Here is a 13,113-nt window from a genome sequence, read left to right as displayed (position 1 = left end):
GAATGAAGGACTCCAATCTGACCTATTGCAGGCCATTCTCCCTGTCCCGTCCAGAGCTAACAGTGGTGACGGATGCATTGGCACTGGGCTGGGGAGGCCACATGGATGAGGTGGAGAGCAGAAGCACCTGTCTCTGTTCGAGCAGAGGCACCACATCAATCTTCTGAGACTGCATGCCATCCTGCTTCCTCTCAAGTCCTTTCTACCGTCCATCAAGGGCAGTCCTGTGCAAGTTTTGACAGACCTTGCAGCCATCAGGTGGTACTGCCACAAAACGGGGGTATGGGGTCGCGTGTGCTGTTGCAGGAGACACTGACGCAATTGCACTACCTTGACCCTTAGGGAATTTCCTTGACCTCTCTCATTGCAATTACTTCTGCACGCCGTGTCAGTAAACTGCAGGTTTTGTCTGTGCAACCGCCATGTACCACTGGAACACATGAACATGGTCTGGGTGCCTGGTAGGCTGCAAAGTTGAGCCCTCTTAAGATAACTGCCCAACCATTGACACAGGTGAAAGCATAGAGATGCTTTACATCATTGATAAAGTGAGTTTGGTGTAACCAGTGTTGAGACTGCTTGACATTGATGTCATTTGTCAGTGAGTAAGTGAATTTGTTGTCCATGCCTTACAATGATAATCAGGTGAGGCTAATGTAAGTGCCTTATACCATGACGGTCCCTGGTGTTAAACCTTTACAACTGTGACATCTCAGCCTTCAATGAACTCCGCATTGGGGGTGACATTGCACAGCTTCTCTTGCCTATGTTATCACAAGCATGTGTTCAGGATAGATGTTTCCTGACGTGGCCAAAAGGTGGTTCACATAGCCCCTCAGTCACATGTATGATCCTGGTGTAGATGTTCTACCAATGATGGCAATATGCTTCCATCAGGAAGGGGTTAAAAATGATCATGCCCTTCACATGTGTGGTGCATCATTAAATAAACTATACATGTACAGTGCCTTCCTTTGTGTTTGTTTACACATTCTTGAAGCATTTTTTCTACTTTCTGGTCTTTAGGGTAAGAGTGTATGACATCCGGACCAACAGCTCCCTGTGCTCTCTCTACGCCCACCAGCTGGGCGTCACTGCAGCCCGCATGGATGACTGGAAGATAGTCAGCGGAGGAGAGGAAGGACTGGTTTGCGTCTGGGATCAACGAATGGGCACCAAACTGTGGGAGACACATGCTAGGTAAAGTATGCCTGAAAAAAAGAGAATTTGTAATTCTTTATTCACAGATATTTGTCCATCGATCCTTCCTTTCTTGACCCTGTTCTTTATGCTGGTATGCTTCAGCATCCTATCAGTTTTCCGTTATCTCTTTTATATTGCTCATTTGCAGGTTGTGAGGACTCAAGTCAAAGTTCCAATATCAAATGTCTTTAGCGGTGTTTATGAACAACAGCTACTGCGCCTTTCTTCCCCTTGCCACCCCTGCTACTGCTCTTGCTACCCATTGTCTTAGTTATTTCGGGAAACAAGGGGGACCCAATTGGTAGCTACGGACCATGGGTATCAGTCATTAAGAAAAGCAAAGGTCCAGAGCTTAGAAGAATAGTGTAATTATATTATATAGACCACAATAGGCTACTATATGGTTTCCTTGCCAAGCCAAGAAGGAATTTTAATGTTAATTAATTCAAGTGTTTTTAAGGATTTAAATACATTTTTACAACAAACAATTTTTGCTGGAGGCACAATCCTGCGCCGTACTTAAAAGTTGAGAAATAGAGAGAGAAAAAAAAGGAAAAAATGAAAAGAAGGTACTTCAGGCAACAGAGAAGGGAGCAACCTGGGCACTGTAAGGGTAAACAAAATATATCAGTGTTTCCCAGAGCAGAACATACAAACAGTAATACACAATGGTCCACAGTATGTCTACTAAGAAAGGTCGACGTTTTGATCCCGCGCTCTAATTACAAGGGGATCATCATCAGGACTTTAACATATTAATTGCCTGGTGAAACAATGCGCCTCAATGAGGGCTCGTGGTGGCTTCAAGGCACTCGTGAACACGATGTGTTTTTCTGGTGCTCCCGGTTTGAATGGAACGTGGGAGTCCGCTTGGGGCGCAGGGAGGAAGTACGGGTCGGTGAGGCGCCCGTTTGTTTTGTTCCTCCGGTTGATGCGCGGAAAGGGAACTGCAAATTATCTGACGGTCGAAATTGGATGAATCGATCCGCGGATGGTGAGGAACCAGCTGAGGGCCAAGCAAGATGCACCTCAAATAATGGGGATTCAAGGATCGGAGGTCGATACCGTTAATTCGATCCGCGAGTTGGGAGCAGGTTCCGATGCAAGCAGGTCTTGTGGGTAACCAACTGAGGGCCACGCTCGATGCGCCTCAAATGATAGGGGTTCAAGGATCGGCGGTCGATACCGTTAATTCGATCCGCGAGTTGGGAGCAAGGTCCCGATGCGAGCAGGTCTGGCTGTCGGTTCCACACGGGATGGGGAGCCTGGAGGCTCAGTTGGTTCCCCACAAGACCTGCTTGCATCGGAACCTGCTCCCAACTCGCGGATCGAATTAATGGTATCGACCGCCGATCCTTGAATCCCCATTATTTGAGGTGCATCTTGCTTGGCCCTCAGCTGGTTCCTCACCATCCGCGGATCGATTCATCCAATTTCGACCGTCAGATAATTTGCAGTTCCCTTTCCGCGCATCAACCGGAGGAACAAAACAAACGGGCGCCCCACCGACCCGTACTTCCTCCTTGCGCCCCAAGCAGACTCCCACGTTCCATTCAAACCGGGAGCACCAGAAAAACACAACGTGTTCACGAGTGCCTTGAAGCCACCACGAGCCCTCATTGAGGCGCATTGTTTCACCAGGCAATTAATGTGTTTAAAGTCCTGATGATGATCCCCTTGTAATTAGAGCGCGGGATCGAAACGTCGACCTTTCTTAGTAGACATACTGTGGACCATTGTGTATTACTGTTTGTATGTTCTGCTCTGGGAAACACTGATATATTTTTTTGACCCTTACAGTGCCCAGGTTGCTCCCTTCTCTGTTGCCTGAAGTACCTTCTTTTCATTTTTTCCTTTTTTTTTCTCTCTCTATTTCTCAACTTTTAAGTACGGCGCAGGATTGTGCCTCACAGCAAAAATTGTTTGTTGTAAAAATGTATTTAAATCCTTAAAAACACTTGAATTAATTAACATTAAAATTCCTTCCCGGCTGGGCAAGGAAAACATATAGTAGCCTATTGTGGTCTATATAATATAATTACACTATTCTTCTAAGCTCTGGACCTTTGTTTTTCTTAATGACCCATTGTCTTAGGTCATCAATTCATTGGCAAGAATTGAAATTAAATTTTACGATTCTTGTGAACCTTTGACCGTATTCATATCATCTTCTATGTTATCTTTTTACTACTTCAACAGTTATTGTATATCGTTATCATTCTTTATTACTCTTTCTTGTGTTTATGCTTTGGTAATTGATTGCTTATGCAAAGTATTGTTTTTGTGATCATATTAATCTTTCAAATAAACCTTTTCCTGAACTTAAAAAGAATTGAAATTAAACAAGCCCTTCGTGCCCTATTTACTTTCTTTAATTTTCACTTCCTGCCCTTCATCTAGAACAGCCGGAGTAAGTAGTAGGTTATTGGGGTGCTAAAAGCGGGGTCTACCATGATGTCACTATTGGTTAAAGGCTCTGATGTAAAGTTTGGTGGTGATGGTGCTCTATCGCAACAGAGTACCTTCTCTGCCAGATTGAAGTTCCTCCCGCCTCATTTCGAGAGACCCAGAACTTCAGTATTCCAGTGACAGAGACTGCTCCGTCTCTGCCGCTGGCACACACCTCCGACAGCCTGACAGAGTAAGGGACATCGGAGCTTTGGTCACCAGACTGCCCACCCGATTTAGAGTGGGCGATCAAATGACCACTGGTCACTCTGAGTCACTTCCAGTCAAAACTGCAAAAGGACCCACACAGCATTGTAGAAACCGCCGCGCTGCAGGTCATTTGTTTTGGTTTTTATTTTAAAAATATAAAATCCTGGGTTGGGATTTTGTATTTGAAAATTTAAAAACAGGTGAAGTTTGGCGGACTCTACTGTCATGTTGACTGAGCCATCTTTCAAACTTTTATTAGAATGGCACGAACCGCTCGGATGACTGTTCCTGACAATGTAAGGGATGTCTGCTGGCCCGGCCGCCATGTCTAAATCTGGAGTATGGGTACTCAGGATGGGTATTCAGGGAGGTGAATTAAAATACTCTGTCACACTGATGGAGTGTATACCATCCTCTGCAGTGTAAATCGGCTCCAAGGGGTGGATATCATGAATACACTTCCAATACCCCTAGCCTTTTGGGTGATCATTGCACTAAATTATGCTCAATCCTCCCCCTGTCAGTTTCATTATTTCTCTGTAATTTGCGTGTCATGCCATCATAGCGTGTTTCTGAAATATAAACAACCCCCCTGGATGGCTTCTATGGGGAATTCATCACGGCTGTTCTTCCAGTGCAGACCTAAGCGACGCAGCCTCAGGCGGGGATAAGTGTACCACTCTGGTCACTCAGGCACCTTCTCTCATAGGCCACACTACATTGTAGCACTTCAACCAGTTCATGATGTAGCTGACTACTAAAATGCACAGTGGCACTTCAAAGGGGGCATGAAGTGCTATGTAACTACAATTACAATACAATACTGTCACCCGAGTAGATGAGTGAGTGTGGAGAGGTTGCAGAGGGCGGTAGCTGATGCGTGTATAACGGCTTGCTTCATTCAAAGGGAACTTTACCGTGATCATTTATATTTCCACTAGGCAGGAACTCAAGGAGCTATTATTCCAGAGATCTCCCCCCAGTAGTCCTGTTGGGAACCCGAGTCACAGTGCCCTTCTTATCCCAGCTGTTACTTTAAGGTGAATGCCCAATAATGACAGAATTGGAATCCTCATATATTCACCTTTGTTTTTTTGGATCCATGTACCTTATGTTTTATTGATGTTTACATGCTTTCAAAGTGCTCCGATAAACAGCAGGTCAGTGGAGGTCAGACCCAGAGCGCCGTTGCAAGGCCGCTGGTAACGGGGGATACAGCTGGCACCGCAGCGAACATTTGCAAAATTCAGAGGAATTAGGAGTCATTTTGGTATAAAGGGAGAGAGAGCAACGGGTTGACCTAATGATCGGTGGAATCCATACTGGGTCGGAGTGTATCCGTGATTTTCCTGGGGCCAGCTGATGATGGAACATAATTAATGTTTTGATTTTGCCTAAGCAACGTTTTACTTAAGTGGCGTTTTGCGTAAATAATACGCGTTCTACTGCAGCTTGGCCGCGTCCCTAACTTTAAAATCCACTAGATGGCGCAGCAAGCTTTCGTCTATCACAGTTATTGTACGAGCTGCCAGGATCGGTTTGCAAACGAGTTTCTTAATTAAGTTAAATTAGCTTCTTAGGTCAAACTCGCCCATCACATGCATTGTGCCTCTCATGATCAAATTGAGCCGCACAACCATAAAAATGTTGTCAAAAGGGTATCAAAACACAAATTTACATTCTACGGTAGCTTTAACAAGTTTTCATGTTGGAATGTGTAATATATGCATCAGTGCTTAAATGTAAAAAAATAAGTGCAGGTACTCATCAAAAGGAGCAGTGGGCGGAGTTTAAGATGGGCACACGGGCGGTGCAACAAGGGGCGGGGTTAGCTTTTTGACCTTGCCATGGGTGTGTGCACGAAATTTGCATGCATTGTTAGAATGTCGAATGCATACGTCCATTAGTTATCTCACTAATAACTATATATACGGCACTCACTAATACGTCTATATTACTACCCAAAGTAACTTTTTTTTAGCAACCTTAAAAGAAGAAAAAATGGAGAAAAAAACTGCGAGGTTCTAAATACATGCCTTCTTGTTTGCAGGCAGGTCCATGCTGCAGGGTCATAATTCACTAAGCTTTATTACAAGAATGTTAACTTTTGACTTGCAGGTAACACAAGACTCTATGCAACAAAAACAGTAATCAACCATGCTACATAAAAAAACCTAATATGTGATTTATATGTTGCATGCTGTGCTTTCCAGCAGACACATTGATACTCTGTGCAATTTTATGGTAAGTTGAACCTTTGATTATAATGCACACAGATCTTTTTAGCAAGTGCATTAACCTCCAGAGTTATCTACATGGTTGTTACTTATGAAGCCCCAAGCTCACTTACTTATGGGAAGGGCCTCAGCTTTCTGGATCTCACTAAATGCGCACCTGCAAAAAGAGAGGAATTCATCGGGCACTCTTTTCATTCTCGCCACTAGAGGGTGTTTTTGTCAAACCTGGAAACCAGCTTACTCTCGAAGAGACATACTTTGTTTAACTTTAGTGAGCAGCATATATTCCCTCCCTGCTACTGGATGAGAAATGCTGACAGATATTAGTGATATAATGATTAGTTATATAATGTCTTAGTATTAGTCATCTTCCTGCTCAGGTTACTAACTAGCAGTTCCTCCTCTGCTGTCCAAAGCGCCAAGAAGCCGTTGGTGAACGTGTGCTAAACAAATTCTTTTTTCATTTCATTTCATATTGCTGTTGGTGGGTCAGCCTTTCAACATTCCATTTTATGTGGTTGAAAATGAGTGGCGGAAGGAGTAATCACGCTCGAGATTTGATATCAGAAAGAATAAAGTTTCTACTGGGCTGATCTGACTGCACTATCTGGGACAAAAATATACACCATGATCCCACATGTGTTAAATCAGCTAGTAATTTATCTTATATGCCCGGCCTATACACTCGCTATACTAAATGTCAAATGCATTCTTGCATTTGTTGATGAAATAAATATTAAAAAGAAAAGGAACAGATTTCAAATCACATTATAAATGGCAAGATGGTCTTTCTGAATCAAAATATGACCTCAGTTTAATGAGCATTTTATATTTTTCACTGGACTTCCCATCTGTTCAAGGTCCATAAAATCGGGATCAGCGAGTTTGGTAACAAGATCCCTTCTCATTTACACATGCAAGTAGGCAATTCAGATGTGTGGCGATGGTGAAAGCATTAGCAAACGTTCTTTTGTTCTGACCATGAAATATTCTATCCTGAACAGTGTGTCTCACCACCACCTATTAGCTTTTACAGCCCCCTCTCAGCCCCACTGTGAAAGCTCAATGGACATGCTAATCACTCTGCAGACACACCCCTGCCCTGATGACTTCCAAAGCAGCTCATCCTGTGTTCTGGTGACGAGCTCCTGTGATTAGTTCCGTGCTGTGCTTGTTAAATGTGCTTCCCTGGTATCAGTTAAGTGATGAAAGCACTGCCTAGGTTAAAGTCAGGTCCCTAGGAGTACCGGTACTCTCTTCGTTCTAGGAATAGTGCTGGTACTCAAGGGGAGAAAATGAAAAAGTGCAGGTACTCGGTACCGGTGAGTACCGGCCCATTTAAAGCACTGATATGCATGCATGTGGTATTTCAATAGCGTGAAGTAAACGAAAAGACAGCGGAGCTCTGTACAGGGTCGAAGGCAGTGAGTGCTACAGTGACAGAGTAAAGCTAGATGCGGTGGGTTATGAGGTGCTTTTTACTGCTTTGTGTTTATTTGTAAATGCAGTTGGAAATGTGCAACACACCCGTTCCGATTGTCTGACGTTTGTGGAGATGCATTTCCTTTCAGTGGTCGAAGTGCAATAAAAACAAGCATTGGCAAAGCTATCTGAAAGAAACACGTGAGTGATAGATTCCTTACCTTAGAATTAGCCCCAGGCACTCAGACTGGATCTGGAAAGTTTTTGTCAGCAGTAACCCTGCATGTCGGTAGGCGTCGTCGTGCGGCTCTGCGTACGTCGTTGGCGTCGTAGTCGCCGTAGTCACTGAGATGACATTGCTGGAGCTACTTCGACGTGCCCAGGCGTGCTGATGGGAGTTCTTTCTTTTTCCGCGACAGCAAGCGGAGATCTGGAGAGAGCGGTAACCCCAGTCACTTTTTGACTGCGTTACTTTTGGGATTTTTTTGTCTCTATTTTTTGAGTCTTTGACTCGTGGTGTACGTACAGGTATGCCCAGTTTTAATTCTTGCGCGGCTTGTCCCCGCACAATGTCGGTGACGAATCCGCACCGTGTCTCTACTGCCTGGGGCACGACACGACTCCGAGTCATGCCTTGAGTGCCGGGCCATGGCTCCGAAAACTTTGCGGGAGGAGTCCCGAAAGTTGCTGGAGGCCCGGGAGTCTGCTCCGCGCCGTTCAAGGTCCCGGTCCCATTAGAGGTCAAGGGACCGGTCACGGAGCCACCACCACCACCATCATTCGTCGAAGTCTTCGCACTCAAAGTCAGGTAAGGCGAAGCACAAGAAGTCGAAGAAGCATCGTCGCTCTTCGCCTTTCCCTAGTCTGTCATTTGACATGGCTGAGGACGCGGGTGGTGCCACCCTCGCGGCTCCGGCGGAGCCTGTGCAGTTGCCGACGGCCTACTCGCCCTTCCCGGGTCCATTAGCGACTCCGGCCCAGCTACAGGACTTCCTGTCAGCCATTGCCTGCCTTTTTGGCCCATCGGGCCCTGTCGGAATGCCTTCGGGCCCCTGCGGGTCCGACTGGTGGTCCTCGCTCTTCTTCGTCGCCGGCTCCGGCCCGACATCGTCGACGACACCTGTCTTGACGCCGCGAGTCCCCCATGGATCCATGCATGTATCCCAGCCGATGTCGGGTTGCCTCGTGCGACCTACTTCGACATCTGCGGCACCTCCACCAGCGTCAGCCAGCTCCATGGCCAACACCGTCCCCGGCTTCCACCCCGACGTGGAGACGGCGCCGGACCGGTGTTGATCGATGCCGATACCGACGCCAATGGGGAATTATTATTCCTTTCTCCTTCCGCCTACCTCTTTTCCGCCTGCCCGTCAGGTTGGGGAGGAAGGGGAAGACTGGGAGGGGCCTGAGGACCCTCTCGCATCCCAGTGCTAGTTAAACCCGGACTGTACAGAGGAATTGGAGGATGCAGGTGACATGGATTTTACTCCAGAACCTGGCACAGATATCCTTCTACCGTGGCTACCGAGGAGGGTAGCACATATTCTGTGGTGTTGCGTAGGGCAGCCGAGGTGCTCCACCTCGAGCTCCCTACGGTGGCCATGAGGACTAACCTCCTGACAGAAGTGCTCCGGCCAGCGTCTTCCTCTACGGAGCCGCTTCTGCCCTTTAATGACGCACTTTCGGACGTTCTTTTGGGCACCTGGTCCAGGCCCAACACAGGGGCTCCTGTGGATAAGAACGTAGTCCGACGCCTTCACCCTGCCCCGGGCGACCCCATTTTCCTCTCCCAACACCCAACCCCTGAGAGCTTGGTTGTCCAAGCCTCTGCGTCCCCAAGCGCATTCCCTTCCGCACCTCCGGACAGGGAATCCAAGAAACTGGAACAGTTTGGAAAAAAACTGTTTACTTCCGCCATTTCAGGGCTGCGGTCTGTGAACACCGCATGCCTTTGGGCCATTATTCCCATTTAGTGTGGGACATGGTTGCGCAGGTGCTACCGCAGTGTCCCGAGGCGATCCGGACGGTGCTCTCCCAAGCTATTGCTGAGGGGAGAGACGCAGCCAAGTTCACAGTTCGTTGTGGCCTTGACACGCCAACTTGCTGGGCAGGGCAAATTCCACGACAGTGGCGCTACGCCGCCACGCCTGGCTGGCTGAGGACAACTGGCTTGTCCGGGGATGTCCAGAACACTCTGATGGACATGCCCTTTGATGGCACTCGCCTTTTCGGTGACAAGGCAGATAGTGCGTTGGAGTGTTTTAACGGGCTACGGCCATGTCCTTAGGCCTTTCAGCCACACGCACTCCTTCCGCTTCTGCTTTTTGCTCCTTTCATGGCCAAGGAAGGGGCGCCCAGACACGTTCGTTTCAAAGTCACAGGCGTGCACAGCAACAGTCTCAGCACAGCCTTGTACGTAAGAACTGCATAGGTGAGTCACGGGGCCAGTGGGCGGGTCAATCCACCACCTCCCCTGCTGCCACTACCTCCAAACCTTCCTAGTCCGGTGTTTCAGGGCTACCAAACACCAGTGGGTGGCAGGATTCGCCATCACCTCCCCCACTGGCGCACCATCAGTTCGGACAGGTGGGTTCTGCAGAAAGTCCGACGGGGCCACTCCCTCCCCTTCGAGACTACCCCTCCAGCCATGCCACCTCAGTCCCACAGCATGTTGGGGGATCACTTGGCACATCTTCAGCACGAAGTAACGGCCCTCTTGGCCAAGGGGGCCATCAAGCGCATTCTGACGCCAGAAGTAGGTCGTGGTTGTTACTCCCACTACTTCCTAGTTCCAAAGAAGGACAAGGGTCTGCATCCTATCTTAGACCTTCGGAACGTTAATCGCTTCCTCCGGAAGGAGAGGTTCAAGATGCTCACACTTGCTCAGGTCTTGTCTGCCCTAGACCCGCAAGACTGGTTGGTAGCTTTGGACTTGCAGGACGATTATTTGCATATCCCCGTCCTGCCGGCCCACCGGCGTTACCTGCGGTTCATGGTAGGCCACAAGCACTTTCAGTTCACCGTGCTCCCTTTTGGCCTTGCCAGTGCCCCATGGATGTTAACAAAAGTGATGGCGGTGGTCGCAGCTCATCTGCGCAGATCAGGGGTTTCAGTCTTCCCCTATCTTGACGACTGGCTGTTGAAGGCGGGCTCGCCCCAGGCAGTTGTCTCCCACCTCCAGACTACGGCCGACCTCCTGCATTTGCTGGGATTCTCCGTCAACGTGTCGAAGTCGCACCTGATTCACTATCAGAAGCTCCTTTTTATCTGAGTGGTTCTGGACAGGGCACAGTTTCGGTTTTATCCTTCCAAACAGCGAGTCCAGTACATTTGGGCTATGATTCCGATCTTTCGGCCCTTGTCCTGGGTTTCGGTCAGGATGACCTTGAGGCTGCTGGGCCTCATGGCCTCTTGTAACCTGCTGATCAGTCATGGCAGGTGGCATATGCGGGCTCTGCAGTGGGACCTGAAGTTCCAGTGGGCTCAGCATCAAGGGGACCTGTCCGAGTACGTCCAGATCTCAGAGGGCACTGTGCAACAATTGCAGTGGTGGCTCACAAACCAGCGTTGGGTCAGTGGCAGATCCCTCTCCCTTCCCCAACTGGAGCACACAGTGGTGACAAATGCGTCCCTCCTGGGATGGGGCGGTCAGATGGGAGAGGCGAGGATCAGAGGCATCTGGCTCCGGGCGGAGTCAAGGCTCCATTTCAATCTTCTGGAGCTCGGGGCGATCCTGCTTGCACTGAAAGCTTTCCTTCCTTCTATCAAAGGGAGAGCAGTGCAGGTGTTCACAGAAGACACCACCGCCATGTGGTATTGCAGTAAGCAAGGCGGGGTGGGGTCGTGCACTCTGTCAGGAGGCTCTGCGTCTCTCGACATGGCTGAAACGTCAAGGCATTTCCTTGACGGTTCAACACTTGGAAGGTTCTTTGAATGCCAGGGCGGACGAACTCAGCCGCAGGTGCATGATGGATCACGAATGGCATCTTCACTCGGAGGTGATGCAAGGTCTATTTCAACAGTGGGGAGAACCTTGGTTAGATCTATTCACCACCGAAGAGAACGCGCAATGTCATCACTTCTGCGCGTTGGAATTTACAAGGCGGCACTCGCCCTAAAATGCTTTTCGTCACGAGTGGAACTGCGGTCTATTGTATGCCTTTCCGCCTATACCACTTCTGCCCAAAGTGCTGAAGAAGATCAGGCGCATCCGGGGCCCAAGTCATTCTTGTGGCCCCGGACTGGGCTTGAAGAATTTGCTATCCCGAGCTACTCAGTATGAGCATTTATCCCCCGATCCGACTGCCTCTTTGGGAGGATCTTCTGTCGCAGCAGCAGGGGGCAGTCCTCCACTCGAACCTATCCAGCCTCCACCTACATGCGTGGAGATTGAGCGGCGACAGTTGATTCATTTTGACTTGCCTCCTGAAGTCTGTGATATCATTCTGGCAGCCAGGCGTCCCTCCATTAAATCGGTATACGCCTGCAGGGGGAACACATTTGTGGCAAGGTGCACTACAAAGGCTGTGGATCCCCTTTCTGCCCCTCTTTTAGAAGTCCTTTTGTTCCTTCTTTCTCTGGCCCAGCAGGGCTCTGTTCTGGGCACTTTTTACCTGAATCGCACACAACAGTTCCCGGTGGATGACCAGCTGTTTGTTGGCTACGTGGGCACCAAGAAAGGCGGGCTGTACACAAGAGGAATATCTCCCGCTTGGTCGTCTTGTGAATCAAGGCCTGTTATTCCCTGGCTTAAAAGGAACCTCCAACGAGGTTGCGCACCCATTCTACCAGAGCGACAACAGCTCCTACTGCATAGGGATGTGGTGTGCCCCTGCAAGACATCTGTCAGGCAGCCACGTGGGCCTTGCTTCACACTGTTACTGAGCATTATTGCCTTGACAGTCAAGTCCGGAGAGACAGCTTCTTTGGCCGTTCTGTTCTCCGAGACTTTCTGGTGAGATCTTTGTTCGCAGACCCACTACTGGGGTTGGTATTGTTGGAGTATCTATTCTAAGGTAAGGAATGTATCACTAACGTGTTTCTTTCAGATGAACGAGCTACTTACCTTCGGTAACGATATATCTGTAAGAAACATTAGTTAGTGACACATACCTTACCGCCCACCCATCCTCACCGTTCTTCAAACTGATTTCTAGGGTTAAGGTCATCTCTTTCAGGGCCCTAGTTTCAATGCACCAGTGGTCAGTATCTTGCATTGCTGTTCCTGGTGCGGAAAGTGGTGTACAGAACTGACGTCAGCTCGCGTAGGCGCGTCTAAGTAGTTCCAGCGATGTCATCTCAGCAACTACGACGCTAGTGACGTACCAGGAGCCGCACGACTATGCCTCTATGCCTACCGACGCACAGGGGTACTGCTGACAAAAACTTTCCGGATCCAGTCTGACGCCTAGGGGTAAATCTAAGGTAAGGAATCTATCACTAACTAATGTTTATTTACAGATATATTGTTACCGAAGGTAAGTAACTTGTTCAATAGGTCTCACTTATGGGAGGTACAGGCTTTTCAATGTTTTTTCAGGCATGGTGTACAGCATCACAGCTGCTGTGCAGCATGAATGAAAGCTAGAAAAAA

At 48.4% G+C, this 13,113-nt stretch overlaps 1 protein-coding gene across 2 annotated transcripts in view; it reads left to right on the top strand.

Moving 5' to 3' along the window:
• FBXW8 (F-box and WD repeat domain containing 8) overlaps positions 1-13,113 on the top strand; it is a 529,940-nt gene that overhangs the window by 475,152 nt on the left and 41,675 nt on the right. For both annotated transcript variants that reach the window (XR_013602517.1, XM_078667126.1), the window contains exon 9: positions 1,027-1,200. Coding sequence is in view for 1 of the 2 variants with exons in the window: in XM_078667126.1 (XP_078523252.1) it covers positions 1,027-1,200 (174 nt within the window). In the remaining variant the exon portion in view is untranslated. The remainder of the gene's footprint in view (positions 1-1,026; positions 1,201-13,113) is intronic.

The sequence above is a fragment of the Lissotriton helveticus genome, chromosome 11 (assembly GCF_964261635.1).
Source record: "Lissotriton helveticus chromosome 11, aLisHel1.1, whole genome shotgun sequence".
Lineage (NCBI taxonomy): Eukaryota > Metazoa > Chordata > Amphibia > Caudata > Salamandridae > Lissotriton > Lissotriton helveticus.
The sequence above is the reverse complement of the archived record's forward strand: the minus strand, read 5'-3'. Positions and strand labels throughout refer to the sequence as shown.